A 27,077-nucleotide genomic window follows, 5' to 3' on the forward strand; every position below is an offset into this window, starting at 1 on the left:
AAACCACATTGCCATGTATGTACCTATGCAACAATCCTGCATGTTCTTCACATGTACCCCAGAACCTAAAATGTAATTTTATATACATATATACACATATGTGTATATAATTTTATATACATATATATTTATATACACACATATATATAGTATATACACATATATGTATATAAATTGCAAAAAATATCTCATAATGTATTAAGTTTACAAATTCATGTAGGACTACATTCAAAGCCATTCTGGGTGGTATGTGGCATGGAGGCTGTGGGTTGGTAAGCTTGGTCTTAAGTACACGGATTCTAACTTTTCTGTATAAGATAAATTCTTAGAAAATGTTTTAGATTACTTCAAAATAGAAAAAAAGGTTTAAACTCTTTAGACTATTTTGAAAATGTTTCATTATTAAATAATGCAGCAGGCACAATTGAAACTCTTTCACAAAAAGAATGGAACAAATCTTTCATGAACATAAACTTTAAAACTCAAGCTTTTTTTAATAATATAAAGTATTTAAGTACACTTTCATTATAGCTAGGAAATAAACTTGGCTTCTGATGTTCTACATTTAAAAACTGTCAGTTATACAGTACTAGTACTAAACAACTAGGAAGTCAATTTCTTTATCAACTTCTGTGTTATCATTTGACAAGATGTGCACTCATGAATTTCTTAGGCACCATCTTGGCTCACTTCAACCTCCACCTCCAGGGTTCAGGCGATTCCCTTGCCTCAGCCTCTTGAGTAGCTGGGATTAGAGGCATATACCACCATACCTAGACAATTTTTGTATTTTTAGTAGAGATGGGGTTTTGCCATGCTGACCAGCCTGGTCTTTGATCTCAACTGAACCGCCTGCCTCGGCCTCCCAAAGTGGCGGGATTACAGGTGTGATCAACCATGCCCAGACAGATCATTGAGTCTTAACTTTAATATGCAAATAAAGAAACTAAGGTTCAGATATTTATAAATCATACAATTTATCTGGGGCAGAAATGAGATTAGGGCCTAGCTCACCTGACATTTTAGTGCTGTTATCTTAGTTGCCTTAAAATCCATTTATGTTTGCAAGTAACAAAAAACAGCATTATATTATTTGAAAATACACAACTTAACAATAAAAAAGGTGTAGCTCATACTATGTCATTAGCAAATTGTGTCTTTTTTTTTTTATTGCATTTTAGGTTTTGGGGTACATGTGCAGAGCATGCAATACAGTTGCATAGGTACACACATGGCAGTGTGTTTTGTTTGCTTTCTCCCCTTCACACACATTTGGCATTTTTCCCCAGGCTATCCCTCCCCATCTCCCCCTCCCACTGGCCCTCCTATATTCCCCCCAATAGACCCCAGTGTTTAGTACTCCCCTCTCTGTGTCCACGTGTTCTCATTTTTCATCACCCTCCTATGAGTGAGAATATGCGCTGTTTCATTTTCTGTTCTTGTGTCAGTTTGCTGAGGATGATGTTCTCCAGATTCATCCATGTCCCTACAAACGACACAAACTCATCATTTCTGATTGCTGCATAATATTCCATGGTGTATATGTGCCACATTTTCCCAATCCAGTCTATCATCAATGGGCATTTGGGTTGATTCCAGGTCTTTGCTATTGTAAACAGTGCTGCAGTGAACATCCGTGTGCATGTGTACTTATAGTAGAACGATTTATAGTCCTTTGGGTATATACCCAGTAATGGGATTGCTGGGTCAAATGGAATTTCTATTTCTAAGGCCTTGAGGAATCGCCACACTGTCATTGACAGTGGAGTGTTAAAGTCTCCCACTATTATTGTGTGGGAGTCTAAGTCTCTTTGTAAGTCATTAAGAACTTGCCTTATGTATCTGGGTGCTCCTGCATTGGGTCCATATATGTTTAGGACGTTAGCTCTTCTTGTTGTATCGATCCTTTTAGCATTATGTAATGGCCTTCTTTGTCTCTTTTGATCTTTGTTGCTTTAAAGTCTATTTTATCAGAGATGAGAATTTCAACTCCTGCTTTTTTTTGCTCTCCATTTGCTTGGTAAATCTTCCTCCAACCCTTTATTTTGAGTCTTTGTGTATCCTTGCATGTGAGATGGGTTTCCTGGATACAGCACACTGATGGGTTTTGGATTTTTATCCAATTTGCCAGTCTGTGTCTTTTGATTGGTGCATTTAGTCCATTTACATTTAGGGTTAATATTGTTATGTGTGAATTTGATACTGCCATTTTGATGCGAAGTGGCCGTTTTGCCTGTTAGTTGTTGTAGATTCTTCATTATGTTGATGCTCTTTAGCATTTAGTGTGATTTTGGAATGGCTGGTACTGGTTGTTCCTTTCTATGTGTAGTGCCTTTTAGGAGCTCTTGTAAAGCAGGCCTGGTGGTGACAACATCTCTGAGTACTTGCTTGTTCGCAAAGGATTTTATTTTTCCTTCACTTCTGAAGCTCAGTTTGGCTGGATATAAAATTCTGGGTTGAAAGTTCTTTTCTTTAAGAATGTTGATTATTGGCCCCCACTCTCTTCTGGCTTGCAGTGTTTCTGCTGAGAGATCTGCTGTGAGTCTGATGGGCTTCCCTTTGTGGGTGACCCGACCTTTCTCTGGCTGCCCTTAGTATTTTCTCCTTCATTTCAACCTTGTTGAATCTGATGATTATGTGCCTTGGGGTTGCTCTTCTTGCGGAATATCTTTGTGGTGTTCTCTGTATTTCCTGCATTTGAGTGTTGACCTGTCTTGCTAGGTGGGGGAAATTTTCCTGGATGATGTCCTGAAGAGTATTTTCCAGCTTGGATTCATTCTCTTCGCCCCCTTCTGGTACACCTATCAAACGTAGGTTAGGTCTTTTTACATAGTCCCACATTTCTTGGAGACTTTGTTCATTCCTTTTTGCGCTTTTTTCTCTGATCTTGGTTTCTCGTTTTATTTCATTGAGTTGGTCTTCGACTTCAGATATTCTTTCTTCTGCTTGGTCAATTCGGCTATTGAAACTTGTGCATGCTTCGTGAAGTTCTCGTATTGTGTTTTTCAGCTCCTTTAGTTCATTCATATTCCTCTCTAAGTTATCCATTCTTGTCATCATTTCCTCAAATCTTTTTTCATATCTTTTTTCAAGGTTCTTAGTTTCTTTGCATTGATTTAATACATGTTCTTTTAGCTCACTTAAGTTTCTCATTATCCACCTTCTGAAGTCTAATTCCGTCATTTCATCACAGTCATTCTCCGTCCAGCTTTGTTCCCTTGCTGGTGAGGAGTTTTGTTCCTTTCTAGGCGGTGAGGTGTTCTGGTTTCGGGTGTTTTCCTCCTTTTTGTGCTGGTTTCTTCCCATCTTTGTGGATTTATCCACTTGTCGTCTGCGTAGTTGCTGACTTTTCGATTGGGTCTCTTAGTGGACACCCAGATTGTTGGTGATGAAGTATTTCTGTTCCTTGGTTTTCCTTCTACCAGTCTAGCCCCTTCGCTGTATGACTGCTGAGGTCCACTCCAGGCCCTGCTTGTCTGGGGTACACCTACAGCAGCTGCGTAACAGTGAGGGACGCTACCACTTTTTTTTTCTGCTATCTTTGTCCCTTGATGATGCCTGCCAAATGTCAGTCTTTTGGATATAGAGGGGTCAGGGAGCTGCTTGAGGAGACAGTCTGTACTTTATAGGAGCTCAATTGCTGAGCTGTGAGCTCTGTTGTTCATTCACGGCTGTTAGGCTGCTATGTTTGATTCTGCTGCAACAGAGCTCATTAAAAAACCCCGTTTTTTCTCAAATGCTCTGTCTTGGGGGGTTGGGGCTTTATTTTTGGATGTCTGTTGAGGTGTCCTGCCCAGCTAGGAGGCAGTCTAATCACTATTTGACTGCCGAGGCTCTGCCCTGCTGTTGTGAGGTTTGCCCTGTTGCTGCAGGCTCTTGCTCTTCTGCTGCGGTCTCCGCCACGGGCTACGCCCTGCAGCGGAGTCTCTCTGTTGTAGCGGGTTGCCTCGGCAACGGCAGGCTGCGTCAGCAGTGGGCGTGTGTCTCAGTAGGCGCAGGTTGCCTCGGCAACTGCAGGCTGCGTCAGCAGTGGGCATGTGTCTCAGTCTGGGCGGGTTGCCTCGGATATGGTGGATGCCCCTCCCCCACTGAGCGCCTCAGGGACTGTCTCCACAGCTAGCGTTTGGAATCGCTGTTTTGTCTGTCCCACTGCACTATCCCACACGCTGTGTCCCTGCAATCCCCTGGGCTGGCCCACTGCCCAAGTCCCTTTCAGTCTCAAGTTCAGCCCTCTCAAGTCTCAGGTTGCCGTTTCAATAGAACACCCGGACAAGCACGCCCTGTGGGGATCGCTGGGTAGGGCCAGCCGCCGCCACCCCGGCTGCCGGCTTCTCCAGGCAGAGCCTCTGCCTGGTGTCCCGCGTCTCCTTTATACTTGGGAATTTCCCCGTTCTGTGGGCAACAAGGATCAGTCTGAAAATGCAGCTTTGACTCACCTCTCTGCGGATTAACCGAGAGCTTCAATCCTGGGTTGTTCTCACAGTGCCATCTTGAGTTCCTCCCAACCAAATTGTGTCTATTTTAAATGTATTATCACCCTAATTTTTCAGGGGATCTTAGTGCCAAAAACCCTCAGCCCATAGTTTTTTGGTGAATTTGTTTACACTTATATTAGTATGTACTATTTTAACACCATGGATCTCAACAACGTTCTTAACCAGTACTTGATTCAACTGTAGGTGATATTTAATTTGTTTGATGATTCATCAATTCAGAAGTTACCCTTTTTTTAACATCACCTAGAGTCTCTTTTGGAAGCTTAGTATTGTGTTATTAAATTCATAGTAGTACTGTTAGTACTCTAGATGGTTCTGTAATAAGTATTAAGAAAACATCCCTTATGTGATACTATAACAGATATTTAGTTAAAATATTCAAGCTAGGAATGTTAAATTTTTCATAGAAAAACTTAAAAGAAAGCCCATATTTGGATTTTAATGTATGATAGTCTTTATTTACAACTTTATTGGCAAAAAAAAGGGGAAAACTTTTAAACAATTTAACACAGGGCATTGTAGCTGACCCTGTCAGATAAAAGAAGTTCCATTTTAAATGTCCATTTAATTGTCCAAAGATATACAATACTGAATCTGCATATGCAGTTTCCTTTATGAAATACAGTGCTGACGTTTTAGGCAGTCTTCTAAACATACAAATACAAAGGAAATTAAATCACTCATTAAGAACTCTGTCAAATGAAGGGTATTTTAAATGTGAGTTTTTGTTTCTGGTAATAGCACATGCCCAAATGAAAACCAAAAGATGGAAAAGCAGATACACTTCTTACTTGGGTGGACAGTTACAACAATCAATCATTTTCTGCAATGACCATTATATTTTCAATTTATCATGAACTAGTCTGAACTTACTATGAGATGAAGCCAAAGTCAGAAGAGAAGACGTAGGAACAATACTCCTTTTTTGTAGGAGGGTAAGTCCTCCAGAATCAGCATGGGAAATAAACATCCTGTTGATTCTAGGTGGAAAAAATTAATGAAGTCAATTTCAACTCATGCTGAGCTGACTTGATTTTTGCATTGACTTGTTTGGTGTCATTCTTCTAAATCAAGTGTATTTAGTTCTTCTTCTAGTTCATCCAAATCCTCTCCAGTGAAAAGATTTTCATCAACAGGAACAGCATCAATAGCTCCATTTTCCGGTCCCTCTCTTTCGTTGTCCTCTTCCAAGTCACTTCTTTCACCATTTTCAGCCCTACCTCCAGAAGCTTCATTTAATTTGTTTTCTAAAAGTTAAAATTAGAATCAGTAAGGTGTAGAAGGAGAAAACACCATCCTACATTAGCAATAGACAACACGGACTGATATTACACTTCCTCTTTTCCTTTTCTCCATGAAAGCCTTCCCTAGAATTATTCCAGCAAGAACCGATCCTTCTTTTCTGAGCTTATTTGTACCAATTATCTATACTCACTACAAAATACTGATTTTCACTGTAGACATCTGACTGCTTAATTGTTTCTTCTACAACTCTGTGTTCCCTACATGACTGAGCAATTAGATTTTAATTAGTCAATTTCCATACAGTATTTCTGAATAAGTGGTTATGGAAACCAAAAAATGTTTGTAATATAAGCAGCTACTTGGCTTTTGGTTTTGTAAATAGTATTTAAATCATGATGTTGTAATGCTGTGATTGTGACAGCAGAAAATCATCATGTAATCAAATGGTTAACAAAAAAAAAAAAACCTAGTGGTATACAGCTACTTTTCCTTATAGATTAAAACGACTGAGAAAACAAAAATGCTGCCTTTTTTGTTCCGTGCCATTAACATTTGCACAGACATTTTTAAACAGCCTAATTTAGATTTCAGCTATTTCAAACATCTCTGATGACAAAGTCTTGGGAATTTTATAATCTCTAAAGTATTTGCAGTTGTGCCTATTGTCAACAAAACCCACTTCTATAAAAAACAAGTCAATCTAAATACTAGCAAGACAATGCTTTGATAACACTCTCAGATCCTGGGAGGGCAAGCTGGTTTTTCAAGTTATAGCTTGTGTGCTTTTATGTAAAAATAAGGTTCAGCCTTTTGTCTCAGCTTTTGCCTTAACTGGCATTTCTTCTGCCTTTTTCTTCCATAGCAAGGATGCCAAACTTTCACCCCTTTCTTCAAGCACCTAACTCAAGGCACAATTAGACATAAATTATACCAACAATCCTAGTCAGCCTTCCCTCCATTCTCACACCTAACTCATTATTTATACTTTTTACGTCTTGCTTCCATAACTAATTTCCTTTATCTTCAACTTTTCCTCCTTACCAGATGCACTTTCTCTCACCTACAGATACATACTTACCAGATCTTCTTCCTCTGACCTACAGAGATACACTTAGGTTTTCCATATCCTAAAAAGCCCTTCCCATGACCATGTCTTTCCTCTAAACACTGAGAGGACTGTATTCATTTTTCTTCTCAGTTATTGCAGTCTCAATGAAACTGGCATCCTATTCCTATAACCAATTACAATTAGTAACTTATTTATATTCGTTTTCACCCTACTTACTTCTTTGGAAACTTGTTTCTTAAATTTTCTCTGACCTTCTCAGTGTCTTTCCTAAGCATTCCTTCTTTTACCTACCTTGAAACACTGATACTTTGTGCAGGGCATTCATGTCTATACAATATCCTAGACAGTGCCACTTTGGATAATGAAAAAATCTCAAACTCATGAGGTCCCAAAGTAAACTCACTGGCAATAGCTCCAAGTTCATTTTTGTCTCCTTCTAGTTTCTGTTAATGATTTTAATATCTACACAGCTGCTCAGGTCTTCAGCCTTCACTCTTTATTATTACTTTTACATATGGTCAAACCACACATTTATGTTACCAGTCTGGTACCTGCACACATCTAAGTTTGCCAAGCCTGGTATAACCCCATTTAAACAGCTTCCTAGTTGTTAAAATTAGGCAAAAGTTAGCATACTTACCATCTTTATCGGAAGTATATGTGCTGAATCTTTCAAGACTGGCTACAGTAATACCTGTTTCATCTACATCTCTTGGGATGTACTGGCTTAAATCTATGTCATTTATGCTCACGGAATCATCAACCTTTAACAACATAAAGAAAAGAAAGTTGTTACAAATAAGAAGTTTTATTTTACTCTTGACATTTATGTTAATGAGCCAAAATTATCACCGATCCAAGTGAAAACAAAAGACCAATTATGGCCAGGTGTGGAGGCTCACACCTGTAACCCCAGCACTTTGGGAGGCCGAGACGGAAGGTCACCTGAGCTTAGGAGTTTGAGACCAGCCTGGCCAACAAAGTCAGACTTCGTCTCTATAAAAAAACAAAATATCTATTGTTAAATTTTTTTTTCTAGACTTTTTTAAAAAAAAAATAGCAAGGTGGTATGTGAAACTTCTTCCTCTGCCATTACATTTTTATATAGAATGATTTTTTCTTTCAACTGAGAGGCCAGAATTTTATAAGTACTCAAAAAATGAATTTTATCTGTTATTACTAAATCTGTCAACAAGCAAATGACTGTGGTATTCGCATGCTCCCTACTTTGTATTTTTAAATTAGTGCACTTGTCCTATAACTTTTAAGCATAAAATATTAAATAAAAAGAACTCTTTTTCTTTTAAAGGGTAGATAAAACATACTTTTTACAGGTAATACATATAGTACTCAACTACATACTGGGCACTGTCTTAAGTTCTGTAAAGAACAACTAATTCATGAACTCATTTAATTCTTACAAACTCCCTATGATGTAGAGATTATCATTACATCCATATTACAGATGAGGATGGAGGCTTAGAATTAGGTAATTTCCCATAGTTGACACAAAAACGTGAACCCAGGCACTGTGGCTCTAATGTTGGTGGCTCTTAACCATGTTCCGGTATTCTCTATTGTTTCTTCCAATTACCATAAGGAGATAAGGCATAAAGCTTCCTCTTACCTCATCACCACCTGTTCCCTGGGTGTAATGGGTATCATCTGCTTCCTCATCATCATCATTGACCAGTTCAGGACGAAATTCAAACACTTCACGACCACTGATCTATTTAGAAACACAAATATATAAACTCAGGACAAAAATCTAAACATTCCTTGTTATTGATGAAATAAGGACAATTATCTTACATGACACAGAAATTAAAAATGGAAGAATAAAGAATCAGTTTGGGTGAGTCTGAGACATACCACTAGTGCTTTCCCTGCTTTGAAGTCAGCTTTCCTTCTTTCCATGTCTTGTTCAAGTTTATCAATCTTTTCTTGTCTTTTCCTTTTCTTCCACGCAAGAAAAGATTCTAGAGTGATTTTGGTAACATTTGGACCTAGGGCAGAACGCTGCAACAATAAAGAGTTACTTTTCTTTCCACAGAAGTCACCTCAAATAATGCTTCATAGCAGTTTTCTCTTAATGTGATTAATTCCTTACCTATGACTATTCTGATAATATTAAATTTGAATAAACTAATTTTTTTTACTTTTCATGGCAATGAGCAAAATGAGTATTCAGAGATACAAACACTAAAAATAGATTCTTCTGACCTAGATTTCTTCTCAACATTGAAGGTGAGTAAAACTTGCCATAAGAAATTGTTTTAACATGAATCAACTGCTGAAAATAATACGGCCAATAATCAAATAATATATATGCTGAACAGCTCAACACCTGCCAGGTATTAAACACTTTATACATGCTAATGCACTGATCCCCACAAATAAGTGAACAAAGGGTAATGGGGGAATTGACCAAAGATGAACAGTTAACATGTCGCAGAACCAGTATACAAACCATTTTAAATACACCTGACTCTGAAGTCTACATTTTCTAATATATTACATTATATCCTGAGTGAGACACTAAACAATATGTCTATTTAAGGCAAAATGAATATAGTTTGTAATATGCAACCCTAAATCTAATATTTTGAATAATCTCAAAATTTGCATAGAATAAAACTGTTGTGTACTGAGCCAAAGACGAGTAGCTGCATATTTGCTTCAGACTCATTCCCTTCTGTAGCAGAGTGAGTGTTAAAACATATAATTAAAAAACTAGAGTGTCTTCTTTCATACATATGCTAATAACATACTAGCGAAAACCAAAAAATATCAGGGTTAGAAATCTAAAACTACAAAAATGAAATCTGAGAACTAAGCATTTTTACTAACTTGATCTTACAGAAACAATTTGATAAGCCAATAGCTAGTACTTAAAAAATTGTTTCACAATCCTAAAATTAATGTCATGATTGGCTAATGTAAGGTTTACATTTTAGACATACAAGAATAATTAAAGTAGGGCAACTTTGGGACTAGATCACAGTATTTTTTTTCCTTTCATAACAGGCTATTGCCCCCAAGTGGTAAGTATTAGAATTTCACAATAAAACTGCTTTGTTTTTATGGTAGGAAAAGGATACCTCTCTTTCAATTAGATCTTCTAACGAAATTTCATCTTCTTTCTCTTCTTTCTTTTTATCTTTTTTCAACACAAATCCAGGAGGAAGTGCATGACGATACATGCAAATATCACCCCCGCCAGGGCATACCCAAAACCAGCCATACTTGTTGTTTTCAATAGCTTCAAGGAAATGCTTGCACACCTATAGAGACAACATTATTCACAAGCAGTGGCTCAGTGTAGGCCATTTCCAAGGTAAATGTTTAAGTATATGGAACAAGTACATTCTGTTCACAAGTATGTTCTATTACACAAATACATTCTATTCATTTCTGCACGTAAGGGTGCTCTGTCTAGCCTCTATTCTGTGTAGAAATGCAACAGAAATTTATCTTAAAATACTTAAAACATGGCAAATTCTCTTAAAAGGGAATCTATACAAAGTTTTCACTTGTTCTAAACTCTGAATCATACAAAAATGACTTGTTTCAGTTACGCTTTATAAATATACTCCCCAAATCAGAACAATTGGCTATAAAAAAAATAAAGTCAACGATTTTCTTTGGTTTGATCTTTCCTAAATAAAACTAATCATATGCAGTATACAGGAGAAAGGTACAAAAGGAACACATAAGAGAGTGACCCTTCACAACATGGATGGAAGACATAATTGTATTTAAGCCTGGGGTAATAAGCTTTGCAAATAAGAGAAATTAACAAACGATATCCACCCCCTCAACAAACATAACATATGTATATGAAACTAGTATTCAAAATTTGTCTAGCACAGCAAGAATTTTTACTGTAACTGAACTATAAATAAATATATGGACATAAATACAGAGTCTGAGAAACAAGGAACCAATTTTTAAAGTTACATTTTCTGGAATACTAGAGCCACTACCTACCAAAAATTCATTCTGGAATTCATGTCATAATATTTTAAACCTTATAATTAAAAAAATTTTCTCCCTATTAAAACTAAATAAATTATTAAGTGTGCTAGTTTAACAGCCCACCCTCTACTCTATACAAAAAAATTGAGATTTTTATCTGAATATGTAATTGTGTTTATCTATATTTGAGAAATTTCACTTCAGAAAATGGCATTTAAAGGACTTCAGTGTCATAGTTTTATTCTTGTTCAGCTATTCCTGAACAAGAATGTAATTTTATAAAACCTAATTTGTAAATTCCAAAAATAAAGCTCAATGTACCTTATTTTGATGAAATCACATTTTCTATTAGAAAATAGCAGCAAATACCCTGCTACATAATTCTCCCTAATGATAAATATCACAGCGACTCAATTCAAGAAAAGGACATACTATTTGAGTTTTTGGTTTTTTCTTTTCCGCCTCACCGTGCTTCTTGTTCACTACTTCTTCCAGCTTTTTCTCATCCCAATTATCCATAGTATCTAAATAAAGAAATGAAGATTCAATACTGTAATTTTATCTACTGCTCCCACAACACATACCTCCTTAGACACCAATACTGTGTTATAAGACTCGTGGCTTAACACATTTTTCTTTTTCTTTTCCTTTTATTGAAACGGGGTTTCACTCTGTTGCTCAAGCTGGAGTGTGATGGCATGATCAAAAATTACTGCAGCCTTGACCACCCTCAATTACCATTGATTGATTGAGCTCAATCAATCCTCCTGCCTCAGCCTCCCAAGCAGCTGGGACTACAGGTATGCACCACCATGCCTGGGTAATTTTTCTTTTCTTTTTTTTTTTTTTTGCTGTTGTTGTAGATATGGGGGGGTCTCACTATGCTGCCTATGCTGGTCTTGAACTCTTGGGCTCAAGTGATTCTTCCTGCCTTGTCCTCCAAAAGTGCTGGGATTATAGGCATTAGCCACTTCTCCTGGCCTCACGTTTGTCTTAAAACACCAAAGGCAGAAATAAATAGTTTTAAGATTATTCACCAAAGCTTCCTAAGTATTTTGGACAAATGAGAGGGTAGTACTGAAGGAAAGGGTGACAGACAAATCCAAAATAAATCACTGTTTTTTAAAGCATCTTCATTTACTTGAAGGGCATATTGTGGTAATTTTCATATTTTATAAAATATAATAAACCCAATTATTCTTCATAGTCTATTAATATTAAAAGGTTCTTCCAATTAATAAATATCTTATTAGAAACCAAAAGTATTATACATTTATTTTTAAGAGGATGTTTTTAAAACATTACCTTTTTCAAGTTCTTCATCTCTTGCATCAATGTAAACACTTCGCTTTTCACATTTTCTCTCTAGAGTCAAGTCATGAGAGAACTTACACTTATCTCCTTTAGTACACTGTCCTTGCTTGAAGAATGCACACACCACAGACTTGGGATCTGCACCTATGTCAAATGGCATATGGTATTTGTATTACAATCTGCCAGATTGTAAAGTATAGATTCTACCTGAAATAGGATCAATTTTGGTTAACTTGTTACTTTCCATTCACTGATGTGAGAGGAAAACGGCACTTATGGGTGACTGGCAAGGCATTTCTTTAAAGTTCTTCCTGTAGCATTCTATGTCTAGTTTTTCTCTTTTATTCTTACTAAAAAAGGTGGCAGAGGGTGGAAAACCAAACAAGAACATAGGATATTTCACAGGCTTTGTTTAGTTGGTGTCAATAGGGCAAGAAGCAAAAAAGAAAACAAATATACATGGCAGAAAAGTGCCAAAAACTTGGAACATACGGTTTATTCAACTATGGCTTTGCCTTGGCTACTACCAAAGATAGAATGTTATAAATCAGTTAGCAGTCTGTTAAATTACTAATTTTGCCGTAAGTGTGGGGTGCATGGCTGCAATTTAGCTGTGCAATGACACCGATGTGAAATACAGAGAAAAACCGTAAGCAAGCCCCGACATACACAATTTTGATGAAGGGAGTACTATTTTTCACTGCAGACACAACTAGCTTATTATCTTAAGAAAATAAACATCAAAATAGTGTTTTTAGCATAAGCTACATTTGATAAAAATAACACTTCTGAAATTTAAAGTTTACCTTTACTTATTTTTTGAGCAGCAACTACAGGTTTGAATAGTTCATTTAGCTCCTGCAATTCTTTCTTCTTGTCATCCTTCTTCAATTTCTTTTCAGCTTCACTCTGTGCTACCTATAATATTCCCAGGTTTAAAATGTAAATTTGATTGTTTACAAAATAGTTTTTACTACACAGTAAGCATTAACATAACAAAGATACTTGCATATTTATAGTCCTTACCTTTTAATATCAGTGTTACAATGGCCTTACAGTGTCTATTAAATGTTGTAATTAAACTATTAAACAAAATTGTAATGATATTACCATGCCTAGTTAAAAGCAAAAGCTTACAGCAACAAGCATTTATTAAGCATTTACTACATGCCCAGCATTTTTAGCAAATAGTTTTCACCTGCAATATTCTTCTGTGAAAACAACCCACTCCCCAAAAATGTACAGGTTCATTTTGAAGATCAGAGAAGCACACATCCTGAAATGTACCATCCCACATGAAAATGAATTAGACCACCCCAAAAACCTATATAGTGCCCTTGTGGAAAAACACTGGGTTAGGTCAATGAAGGAGATTAAACAAAACAATTCAAAACAAAACATGGCATATAACATAATCCAGGCACACGATTTACATACCTAATACGATTAGAGGATTCATCCAAACATTATATGTCAGGTCCTACGTTAGATGACAGGGAATACAATGAAAAGACAAAGATGCTTATTTAAAGAAGCTCAGACTCTAGCAGGAAGACAGACATGTCAACAACTATAATATAATATATAGTGCTCTGGGAACAAAGAATGCCCAGATACCTAAGAAAATTAAATCGAGTCAATAACCTTATGGATGACTTTTTCTTGATGGGCAGGTACAGAAATACAGAAAGAGCCAGCCAATGTAAAGTTATAGGGATTAGAGGTACAAAGTATGAGAAACATCAATGAGATGCTTAGATTGTATCAGTAGATTGAACAGAGTTCCACTCAACTGTTTAAAGTAAGCCAGTAACAAGATCAGGTCACATTTTATAAAAGATCAAGAGGACAAGATTTGTGGAGGATGGATTTGGAATCTAAGAATAAAGGCAAGAGGCTGTTTTAACTGCTATATACAAGGAAACACAAGAGCTTAAAATGAGCATTAGTGGTGAGAATGGAGAAAAGGAGACACAGAGAGCTATCTTTAGGAGACAAAGCTGATAGGACTATGAAAATGAAGTATAAAGCGGGAGGAATCTAGGATTATCATGTATATGGTTAATGCTGTTAAACAAGACAGGGAATACAGGAGGAACAGGTTTCAGGGTAAGAGGTGAAGATGAGCTTGGGTTTTAGACATACAGAGTAAAAGATGCACCCAGAGCATCTCCGTGGAGCTCTTTTGAAGGCAGATGGACATGGATATTGATTCCACTGAAATTAGAGAGGGTATGCTTAGAGATAAAGACTTTATAAATAGCAGCTTACAGATAATGATTAAAATGTTGGCTATATATTACTCAAGGACAGCATAAAAAAGTGGCAAGAGCAAAGGACACTTCCTTGAAGAAAATCCATATAAAATGGGACAAAAGAACCTAAAAAGCCCAATAAAAAGAACTAGAAACATCAAAGAAGCAGGTAGAAAACCAGGACAAAATGTGATCAAGAAAAAGGAAATTTTAGGAAAAAAATCGCCAAATGCCATAATTAGGTCAAAGACATACCAAATCCTGAACATGACCCTATATGTAGACTTGTTTAAACAGAAAAAATATTTTGAAAGAAAAAACTGAAGTCATTTCATTTTTAATAGAAGCATTCTTTGCTTATCAGGCCCATCTCAAACATTTGTGGGGCCTAGAGAGAGAATACAATGGAAGCCTACAAGCCATTTATCTTAATATTTAAAATTAGAAATCAAGCTCAGAAATAAAATATGGCCTGTTATCCTACTTGACATATATACCTTTTGACCTGGAAGGACAGGTTCAAATTTTAAATGCTCAGACTCTATGGAGTTCCACATTGAAGCACGGCAGTAACACAAGGGTCAGTTCCTGGCTCTTCTTTCTCCTCTTCCCTCCCTATTTCATTTCACTTTGGGTGTAGGGGGAGGTAAAAGTGCAGGAAGAAAGGAAATGGTGTGGATGCAGGCTCTTTTCAAGTCCCTAGCATACACCATTATTTTGGCTACCTCAGACATATTGGCAGCTCAACGTACCCTCGCTAGAGATGGGCATAGGGGACAGGCCTTTGTAGGCAGATAAAGCAGGGTCAGACTACTGTAGGAAGAGATGCTGCAAAATCTGGGTGGGCACATCGCCTTGGCTTGAGTGACTCCTTACCTGAGGGAAAGAATGGTCTGGAGAAGACACATATATCAAAGGACCTAGAGAAGGATTCCTCCTGTCCAGCTCTAAAAGCAATAATACTGCTCATTTCCAATGTTATACATGATGGGTAGGTACCCCACATTCACAGAGAAATGTCCAGTTATTCAAGCAAGTATCAAAAATATAATATTAAATATACTATCAAATCTAACTGCCAGCACACAAATTTCATAACTTTCCCAGGTTTATGATGTCTGAAATAATCACTCAAAACACTTCCCACTAGAAGAAAAAGTTGGGGAAGAGGAAACAGGAGGGCTAAATGAAGAAAGCCAAGCCTTCTTACATATTGGTATCTATATTCATCATAAGATTTACATTATTTTCTTATTTAACCACCAGAACAACACAACAAGGAATAACTGCACTTCCAAAATACAGATAAAGACTAGGGCTGCTATTTAAGGATCATGTAACAAAAAAGATAGGAAGATTCACACCCAAGTCTATCTGACTGCAAGGTCTAAACATTAATTTTACTAAACTAGGCTACTAAATTAGCAGTTTGGAAGAGCAATAGTTTTAGATTCTAGAATCAAGCTAGGGAAATGGGTGTGAAAGGAAAGTGCTGAATCACTGATTTGCAGACAGCATTAGCAAGAGAAATTTATCTCACAATACTCATTAGCAAATTACAAAAAAAAATCTGTAAACACATGAGAATTTCTTTCTTTTCTCCTACATCACAAAAATGTGTTTCCAGAAGTTAAGGAAAAGCAGATAGAAATGGTGGGGAAAAGGCACTTTAAAAAATAAAAATCCATGTCTATGAAATCTTTAGAAGTGAGAGGTCCAAAGCACCTGAAGAAAAAGAGGCTACTTTTTTGTTTTCCAGATGAGTTGCCAATGAATAAATTCATTTTAAAATTCATATGAAAGAATAAATGCCTAAGAACAACCAAAAAAAATAGAAAAGGCATACCATTTTGGGGAAAAGACTTGCCTTATTTGAGACTTTAATATACAGTCAAGTGCAGCATTGTGACATTTAGGTCAATGATGGACCACATATGACAGTAATCCCATAATATTATAATACCATATTTTTACTCTATCTTTTCTATGTTCAGAAACACAAGTCATTACTAATTTGTTACAGCTGCCTACAGAAATCAGTACAGTAACATGCCTTGGAGCAACCAGCTATACTGTATAGGCTAAGTATACAGTAGGCTGTAATCTGTATATTTGTGTAAGTACTCTGATATTTGCACAATGACTAAATTGCCTAACAACACATTTCTCAGATTGTATCCACATCATTAAACAATGTATGACTATGACTGTTGGTCAATAGTGGTAATGCAGTTGGATAAACAATGCTGCTGGAAGCAGCTATTCATTTAAAAGAAAACAAACTTAGTCTGGGCATGGTAGCTCACGCCTGTAATCCCAGCACTTTGGGAGTCCAAGGTGGTGGACTGCGAGGTCAGCCTGGGTGACATGGCCAAACCCCATCTCTACAAAAAATACAAAAATTAGCTGGATGTGGTGTCATGCACCTGTAGCTCTAGCTACTTAGGAGGATGAGGTGGGTGGATGGCTTGAACCCAGGAGGTGGAGGCTGTAGTGAGCAAAGATTGCACCACTGTACCCTAGCCTGGGCAACAGAGAACTTTAAGATATATAAAATTAATTTATATGACAAATGATAGACTACAAAAATAAAGCAATTAGAAATGATCTAGGAAAAACATGTAGAATCTAGTGGCAGGTGAAACCTTGTAACCATATTTTTAAAAAGCTAGCAATGTTTCTGGCAATATCAAACTATATATATACATATAAGTGAAAAATTGATACACGGCAAACTATAACTGAAATATCACCAATTATCTGCAATGCAGACAAAAGGTATCTTATAAATTGACATGAAGAAGACAACAAATAAAGCAAATAATTTCAATAGGCAAGTCAGAAGTGCAAACCCAAAGGGCTAACATATACAAAAGATACTCTCTAGTAGTGAGGGAAACAATGTAATAATAAGATACAACTTTATACTTATCAGACTGGAAAACACTAAAAAGAATTTTAGTACCTATTACTCATGCACTGCAAATGAAAATGTGAAGTACCACAGCCTCCATGGAAAGCATCAGGCATATTTATAAGATTAAAATTAGAAATCCATTTCCCTTGATCTGGAGTCTGTTACCAGATAATTTCTGCCACAGAAATAAAAGCACAAACACATGTAAGAACACCTGTATTTCTTTTACAGGTGGTCTTTGTGTCAGAAAGCTGGAAACAAAGTGATCACTTATGAATAGTGAAATGGAGGACTATAATACACCTATACTGAAGTATGGCATACAGTCATTATTAGAATAAATGAGAGCTATATCAAAATTGCTTGGAGGAATATCCAAGAGGTACTGCTTGGTAATGAAGGCCAGGATGCAAAAATGTTTTGAGTAGGATTCTGTTTTGAAATATAATTATATAATAATATCAGTCATTTTTATCTGAAACAGAGGCTGTATTAATACTACATTCATAAAAAGCTATGGAAACTTAAATTACTTACCTGACGTGGATTTTGTTGACCAAATTTAACCTGATGTGTTACAGCCTTGATAAACTTCTGTTGCTTTGCTCCTTTCTTATTCTTCAAACCAAAAGTTTTGTCCTAGATGAGAGAGAGAGCACAGAAATACCTTAGTAAATACCTTAACATATATTTCATTTAATGATATCTAAAAATCATTCTTTTATTTATTGATATATATCCTTCTCTACTAATATAAAAACATGTAAAATACTAAAACATCAAATCAAGGTAATAAATAACTTTAAATCATCATCCAGATTCTTTACAATTCAATATATATTTAAAATTATCATCATTAAACCTGTTATTCTATGAAACTTTTTCTAGAGCATGTTTTGGATATCAGTACTATGGGATGTGCAGAGTTCTTATACTGGGATAAAAAATCCTATAGTTAAATAAATTTAGAAAAATGCTTGATTAAAAGGATTCTTAATTCTCAAGCACAAGGTATCTTACAGCCCTTAACAGTGGGGATATAGTATGCAGCACTTCCAAATCTTCCTTTATAGCATAATCCATTTTTACTCAGAGTATTGTGAGTGGTTATACAATACTGAACATATTTTTGGGACTACTACATAAGAGGAGGAAGATACTGGTTTTTTGTTTAATAAATGTTATCCTCTCTAAAACAAATTTAAGAAAGGAAGCAAACTACTGAAATGTATATATTCCTCGCTATTGCTAAGATAGAAATTTGAAGGTATGCAACATTTTCTAAATCTGGAATATTATTAAAACTAAACTAAAAAACAACATTTTCTTTAAGTCTGGAATATTATTAACACAATAATTGGGTAATATTCAACATAGCAGCTATTACTTACAGAATGCTCATTATTTGCTAAGCACTAATGGTGATCCTTGGCTGGCTACTCGTATTTAGTAAGTAAACATTAAGAAGTTGGGGGAGAGGCCGGGCGCGGTGGCTCAAGCCTGTAATCCCAGCACTTTGGGAGGCCGAGGCGGGTGGATCGCGAGGTCAGGAGATCGAGACCATCCTGGTCAACATGGTGAAACCCCGTCTCTACTAAAGATACAAAAAATTAGCTGGGCACGGTGGCGCGTGCCTGTAATCCCAGCTACTCGGGAGGCTGAGGCAGGAGAATTGCCTGAACCCAGGAGGCAGAGGTTGCGGTGAGCCGAGATCGCGCCATTGCACTCCAGCCTGGGAAACAAGAGCGAAACTCTGTCTCAAAAAAAAAAAAAAAAAAAAAAAGAAGTTGGGGGAGAAAAACATCTTAAAAAAAGAAAAAAGTAAGTATGCAGTACAAAAACACTGTACAAGTATGAGCAAGTGTGTGTGTGGGAGGGAGCTGTGGTCTGTAGTTTGGTGGATTTCGGAATGCCTGACAAAATTCAAGTCCACCTGACCTTAAATTTGACTTTATTTGGACGTAGGTCTTCACAGCTGTACTATAAGATGACATCATACTAGATTAAGATAGACCCTAAATCCAATAACTGATGCCTTAATAAGGACCACACAGACACAAAGAGAAGGAAGTGTGAAGACAGAGGCAGAGAGCCTGAAGTGACACTGCTAATATAAGCCAAAGAATGACAAGGACTGCCAGATACCACCAGAAACTAGGAAAATGCAAGGAACAATTCTTTCCTACTCTTCAGAGGGAGGGAGCATGGCCCTGCTGACACTAATTTCAGACACTAGTCTCCAGATCTCTGAGATAATACAATTTCTGTTGTTTTAAGTGATCCAGTTTGTAGTCATGTTACAGCAGCCCTAAGAAACTCATAAATCGGGCTTGACTAGTGAGCTTCTCCCTAAGGTGAATGAGTATCCAGCCTGACAATAAAGAATCAGATGCTAATATCTGAAATATTTTTTCTGTATCTTTTCTGGTTCTGTGAAGAAAGATCCTCTTAGCTGGGAGGGCAGTAAGTCTAACTATAAACAAGAGAAAAGACTAGGTAGGAGAAGAGAGTCTCGGTTTACTGCACAGACTTACTAGCTTCCATTTTCAGGCTCACACCCCACCTCCTCTGTGCTTAGTGTTCCTGAAGCAGAGGCCTATTCCCTGCCATTCCCCATCTCCAAGAAGACACCTCCTGTTTCTTGCAGAGGTAGTCACCTGGCTGAGTTGTAGTAGATAAGAATTATTAATTACTCCTAACACTTTCAACTTCTAGTTTGCAGCCTCTTGCCTTCTGTATTACCTAGTGCTTCCCACAGTTGAGTTTTTCTTCAGAATTTTGCAGAGGAAATTCCCTTGCTTCTCACTGGCACCCTCCTAGGCAAGCACTCAGGCATAACCACTCTGCTCTAAGTAAGTTATCAACTCATCCATCCACTGCCAGTCTTCATATGTTGAGGTTCAAGATTACAGATGTCTCCTAATTTCAAAACAGAATTTGTATTTCTTTTTCCTTCTCTTGTTTAAGAGCGGTTTCAGAGAGGAAAAAGAGGCAAAAAGGTCTTTTCAAAGGAATCTGAGACCCTCAGATGTTTAGCATGAAACAAATTAAGTGGCCATTTCTAAGCCTTTATTTTGCTATTATTTCTAAGGGAAAGGAAAAAGTAATAATGAGTAGAAAGTATGATACAAAATACCACCATGTGGACAAGCTAGAAATGGAAAATAACAGTACTGAGACAATTAGTATTTAAAAACATCCAACATGACACAATGTTTACAGCAACCTAAAAAATCAGTAAAAGATCTTTCAATAGACTCGAAATGAAAAAGTACAGAGGGTTTTGCAAACTTCTAAATGGTTATTTCTTATTGGGAAATATCTCTTTATTCATGACATCTATATCCATATACCAAAACTTTGCTTTCTTTTACTTAAATGCCTGTATCATGATTTAACATCCCAACATGGTATTATACAAAATTCTACATGAATTTCCTACAGTCTATGTGTATGAAAAAAGGTAGGAAACACATATAAGCTGGATGTTTCTGCACTGAGCATTTTATGGATGGCTTCCCTTGTTTCTATAGAGAAGAAAGTTTAACACTCAATTCAATTTGAAGATGGATAGTCAAGAAAATGTGATACATACAGGTGAACACAGTGCTGCAACTGAGTATAAAATGCCATACTTTTCCTTTACAAAAAGTGAGCTTTCAAGGGAGGGAGAGGAGACTCTAGATAAAAATATGATCAGGATTAAAGTAAAACAGCATCTACAGGTGCTCTGCCAGAGGAGAATATCTGGGGTTCAACCCATGCTTCATATTTAACTATAGAGAAGAAATAATGAGTAAATAAGGCCAAATAGTAAAGCACATACTGCCAGATAAAGACTTAGGAAAGAAAAAAGTCCCCTAAGGGAACCTGGCCAGTAAGAAAATAAAGCACTTACAATGGCAGTTTCTGATAAAGGTGTATAAGCTCCAGATCCCAGAAGAAAAAAGAAAAAAAATCAGGTTTCATTACACTGCTCTGGCATATAACCAGTTTAAAGAGATAATAAGTGAGTTGTGTTCACCTCTAAGTTAGAGCTCAGAAATTTTCATTTTTCCACAGAGAAAGGGGACACTCACTTATCTAGCATTCACTGAACATAACCCCTGAATATATACTTTATTGAATCCTCTCAACAATTCTATGATATACAGAAACTCAAAATTGATCAATTCTTTTGAAGTTAAGTCGGCAATAAGGGGCTGGCTGTATAGTGCAAAGATTTAGAAGTATAAACTCTGGAGCCAGAATGGCCAAATTTTAATCCCAAACAGAGCTGGGTAAATTACCCTCTTTGCCACAGTTTTTTATTTGTAAAGTGAGTCTCACTTAGGGTTGTTGTAAAAGTTAAAAGATTTACCTCAGAGAGACAGTGGTGGACAGCAAGGACTCCAGAGGCAGACTTCCTGTGTTAGAATCCCTGGCATGGTTACTTGCCAGGTTAGTAAACTTGGGCAAATTATTTAATCTCTATGGCTGCTTTTGAAACTGTAAAAAGGGTAATAATAATACACATCCTCCTGAGAGAATTAAAGGGGCCAGAATATTTACCACTTGTCTCTCTTCTCTCCTCCCCAAAACACTGAAAACCTTTTCTGGCCCAGTAAGTGTTAAGTATTAAGTGATAGATGATATCCCAACCTAGGTACATTTGACTCCAAGCAAATTCCTTGTTCTTTCTATTGTTTCTAATAAACTAATTCCCAAAGAAACCTCGGTAAGTTATTGGGCTGTATGGTTCGAAAAGGCTTCTTCCCTTTTTCCTGAGTTTAGGACCAACCCTTACCTAAATATTAACCTGAATTATAAGGTAGAAAAAAAGGTTACAGTCAACCCGAAACTGAAACCACAGTTAAAATAAAACTAGGGGAAGAACGGTCCTCATTGGATTAATAAGGTCCCAAAAGTCATGTGACAGGTAAAGGAACTGCGTGTTTATGTGTGTTTCAGAAGACAACTTGGGAACACATAGGAGTTTAGAAAGTGGGTAGTAAGAAAAGGATGACTTTGTGAGGCTCCAAGGAGCCTCAACCTCAGTCAATTCCAGGTTTCACTTAAAACACCCCCTCTCATCCTTAAGTAATCCCATTCCTTTTACAGGCCAGCCTCCACTCCTTAAATAAGATGTCCATAAAAAGGGAAGCAGAGGAAGGGTGGGTCAACACTGAACAGTGCTCCCAGATAATGGAGTCTACCTCTTGGAACATTAGAGTAAGCACAGGTTGTCACTGTTTTACCTCATTAGTTTTCTCCCAAATGCACTAATGTATTTTTGTTGTCCATCCATGCAATATATATTATACAACTGGTTAATCCAGCTTCAAGTAATCAAGATTTGACTTTGGCTGTTGGCAGCCGTTCTACACTGGCAACCAACTTCTCTTGCTCCATCCTTTACAACACCTGGATTCTGTCTCTATAGGTTCCTATTACTATTTCCTTGCTGATATAAGTTTTTAGCTGGATATCTTTTATTTGCTTGCTCTAAGCCCAAGATTATTTCCCTCTTTCCATAATCAAACTTACCTTTTTTTTTTTTTTTTGCGATGGAGTCTCACTCTATCACCAGGCAGAAATGTAGTGGCACAATTTTGGCTCACTGAAATCTCCACCTGCTGGGTTTGAATGATTCTCCTACCTCAACCTCCAGAGTAGCTGGGATTACAGGCACGGAACACCATATCCAGTTAATTTTTGGATTTTTAGTAGAGATGGGGTTTCACTACGTTGGTCAGGATGGTCTTGATCTCTTGACATTGTGATCCACCTGCCCTGGCCTCCCAAAGTGCTGGGATTACAGGCGTAAGCCACAGTGCCCCGTCCATAATCAAACTTTCTATTGCTCAATGCCAACTTCCATATGTCACAAAATTTTTTTTGTAGGAACGCAAACAGTATATGCCATTTGGGACTAATGTGTTAATTTCTAACACATTAGTGTTTCATAATCCTGTTTCATATATTCGTTTTGGAAAGTATTAATACAAATGAATTCATCAAGTTTTGGAGCATTTGAAGAGGTAAATTTAAAAAAAATGGAGGCAATATAAAAAAATGGGCAGGAATTAAGCACTGTATAGACAGTACAGATCAGTCTGATTGCTTCCCCTAACGTTTTTATTTATAGTATACTATCAAAATAGATAATAACAATGGCTGCCATTTACTGAATACATACATCATATGGCAGGCACTTCACATGTGTAGTCTCATTTAACTGATGGGAACTAGTTGCATTTTGCAGATGAAAATTGTGGTCCAGATAGATTTTATAACTTGTCTAAAACTACAGAGCTAGTAATCTGAAACATGGTATTCAAACCCAGGTCCCTGACTCCAAAGCTAGTGCTCCTTTCATTAAATTATACTACCAGATGTCTCTTTAACTTCCTTAGAGTTCCCAAAATTTGCATGTTGTTTTTCCACAGTGAGGGTCCATAGAGATGGCAGAACAGGTGCAGAAGGGGTAGGTAGGGCAACCATTATTTTAAAGTCTATTGAAAAGTGCTGCTTAAAAATATATGTTTTAGTTAACTATTATTAATTTTGAGCAATTTAGAATTTCAGGTCATACAGCTATAAAACTTCCCCAAGTTAACCAGCTTCTGAAATAAGTATCAGCCTTCACTTGTCAAAATAGAGTATAAAAAAGTAGTATTTTCCCCTCCAAAATTATAACAGCCACAGAGATCAATTATCTTCTTGGAATAGTCATTGAGACATGCCAGGCTTCTAGGAACTTTTTTTTTTTTTTAAAGTTGCCTACAGTATTAAATAAAGCAGATTATACCATTTCTTAACCAGGCTGAATAACAGAACAGTCTCTATAAATCTAATTTCACAATTACAAATTGTGTAACTTAACACTACAAATGCTGTAACTTAACACTACAAATCAAAATATTATTGTACCTCTCCAGCAGTAACAAATATCAATGTTGCACCTGAGTCCGACAAACTTTATTACAGTATTTTTTGAAAAAGCTCATTAGATCCCCGGACCTGAACATAAGAGAACATCCAGATTACAACATTTCAGGCTCAGAGAACCTTCCTAAAGGCAAGCACCAGACACATTTAGAAGGAAACCATGTTCACTGAGAAACAACTGGAAGAGTTGAACATCTTGTTCATTAAGAACCCATAGCCAAATCTGAGTCTTCAGAAAGAGCCTCAAAGACACACATCCAACAGTACTGCAGGTTTGGTTAAAGAATGACAGAACAAAACATAAGGAAGCAAAATGCGAGCATATTCAACAACTTCTAGCAAAAGCAAGAAGCTCAAAATGCAAGCATATTCAGCAACTGCCATTACCTGAGGGTGTGGTTAAGAACAATTCTTCTTAAAGAAATAGACACACCTCCCTGATCCCCTAATGATGTCTATCCTGTAGCTCCAATGTATACTCTATATACATTATATGTCACATGTCAACTCAGCGTATGCCCCAAGGTGAGGGTCCCTACAGATAACTCCATTAGCCACAAAATAATCCATTCTAGCTGCCAAGATTTTAACAAACATTGCCTCTAACCCAATTTGAAATCCTAAGTTCGTTCTTCAAGCGTCAATTATAATATCTTCTGGCTCTTCCAAGTAAAGAGAGACACAAAACACAAAAGGTGATATATTATAATGATTCCAATACAAGAGAATACTTTTCAGCAATGAGGACCATACTAGAAACATACACAACAACATGGATGGATCTCAAAAACACTGCGTGGTGTGAAACAAACAAGGACACAAAACACTACCCACTGTATAATTTATAGGAATTCCGAGAGTGGTAAAAACTATTCTGTCAAAAAAATTAGTGGCTGCACGTGTGGAAAGAATTGAATAGAAAGAGGCACAAAACAAGTTAAGTGGGGTGATGGAAATGTTTCAAGTCTTAATTAAGGTGGCAAGTTACCTGGGTGAATAAATTCCTCAAAACACATAGTAAAACACAAAACCAGGCTTAATTTCACCACTCTGTTAGGTTATTTTAGTTAAAAAATGGAGTTGTCTTATTTTGCATTTTTCTTTGGAGACATCTTCATTATTGAAACTAAAATTGCTTTCTCTTTACCTAAAAAATAATCTTGTCACAAGATGACTAGAGTCATAATATATGCATCATTTTTAAAGTTGATGGAAACTATAAATAACTTTCACACATAATGCCTTAAAACAAAAATACTAATACTACTCATTAAAAATAATTAGATATAGTGAAAGTACTACCATGCATAAAGTATAAATTGTTACATGATATTTAATTGCAGTGGGAGTTTTACTTTGTATCATGATCCAATCTCAAGAAAAACGACACTCCTAAAATGTCCTTGGTTTTCATAAAACTGAATGCCATCCAATCAGCAACCCGTGAGATTTACCTAAGTGTCAGGAATCCAGATGGTTCAAATAAGGTAATAGAAAACACAGATGAGCAGGTAACATTTTGTTTTTAAGTGTCTGATTATAGTACTTCATAACAGTTTTAAATAGCACAAATTAGCAATAAGAATACCAGTTCTCCTTCACAGTTGGAACTTGGCCAACGATACAAAAATTCTTAACCAGTTTCTTAAATCCAATGAGCAGACTTTACACCTTATGCGGTAAAATGGTCACGGATATATTTTGGATATATTATATCCAAAATATAAGATGTCCTATTTGTGAGGAGGATTAATAGCAGAAATCGAGAGAACAAATATCTCATTGGGGACTGTATATGTTTATGTAATGTCAAATATGGTTCATTTTTAAAGGAAACTCAATACAGTTGTTGGAAAACAAGTGCAGAATAAGAAAGAACATCAATAGCGTTCCTCGGCCACTAAAGGGATACAGGCTCAATGTGTTAAACCACAGACTCAATGCGTTAAACAAATACATACATACATACATACACACACACACACGCACACACAGACACACACACATACATACATACATAACAAACTGGGTTATGGGACTTCACACAACTAGTGACACTGAAACCTAGTCTCATTTTAAGGCGTTATTCTATTTAATCCACTTCAGAATGTAAGTGTCAAGCGCTGTGTACAAGACACTGGATTATCATGTAAAGTCCTTCTATTCTTTATGGGACCTGAAACAGTTTAGAGGTTGATCGAAAAAGCAACCAAGTCGTAATTTGTCGGTTCCAAAGAACCACCCCTGCGTAACGGGTAAAAAAAAAATAAGGAACACAAAGACTCGTACTGAGTCTGCCTTCCAGAAACTCTGGCCCAAGACGGTTCAGAGTATTTCTTCAGATATAACCCTGGAAACGTCCTCAATTCTGAGAGGACCAGCAAAGGACAAAACCCTGTGGCAGGCCCGGGAGGTCATTTCGCACCCGGGTGCATGGGTGGGTGATCACGGGCGTGTGGGCGGAGAGGCCAAGCCCAGGTGTGGGGGCGCCAGCAGCGTCACTATCGTAATGAGACAGCCAGCGTCATCAGGCGGCCGGAGAAGGGGCAGTGGGCCACACAGACCTAAGGGAAGAACACGTGGCCTGAAGAAGCGAGCCGGCTCTCAGGGAAGCCCGGAGCCGTGAGGTGGCTTCCCTGAGGTCTCGCAGCATGAGTGGGGGAGGGGTGGGTACTCACTTCGATAATCTTCTCCTTCTTTTTCTGCTCCGCTTTTTTGCTGCCCCCGGCCTGAGCCTGTTTCTTGGGGGGCATTGCGGAGACAGATGACACTGGCCAGACTTAAGCGCAGCTGTATACTGACAGGGGTTCTGGCCCTGCGGCAGGAGGAGGAGGACCGAGGCCTCACTAGCCGCACCGCACGGAAAGCGAGTC

At 37.2% G+C, this 27,077-nt stretch overlaps 1 protein-coding gene across 1 annotated transcript; it reads right to left on the reverse strand.

Annotated features, from left to right (window-relative positions):
• Positions 1-4,926: 4,926 nt before the first annotated feature.
• Positions 4,927-27,077, reverse strand: ZC3H15 (zinc finger CCCH-type containing 15). The gene is made up of 10 exons (XM_002749544.4): positions 26,883-27,077; positions 17,812-17,913; positions 12,909-13,020; positions 12,094-12,246; positions 11,221-11,312; positions 9,912-10,094; positions 8,683-8,829; positions 8,438-8,539; positions 7,451-7,574; positions 4,927-5,743 (listed from the first exon to the last, which is right to left on the reverse strand). The coding sequence occupies exons 1-10, from the start codon at positions 26,955-26,957 to the stop codon at positions 5,553-5,555; spliced, it is 1,281 nt and encodes a 426-aa protein (XP_002749590.3). The 5' UTR covers positions 26,958-27,077; the 3' UTR covers positions 4,927-5,552.

Source organism: Callithrix jacchus, chromosome 6 (assembly GCF_049354715.1).
Source record: "Callithrix jacchus isolate 240 chromosome 6, calJac240_pri, whole genome shotgun sequence".
Lineage (NCBI taxonomy): Eukaryota > Metazoa > Chordata > Mammalia > Primates > Cebidae > Callithrix > Callithrix jacchus.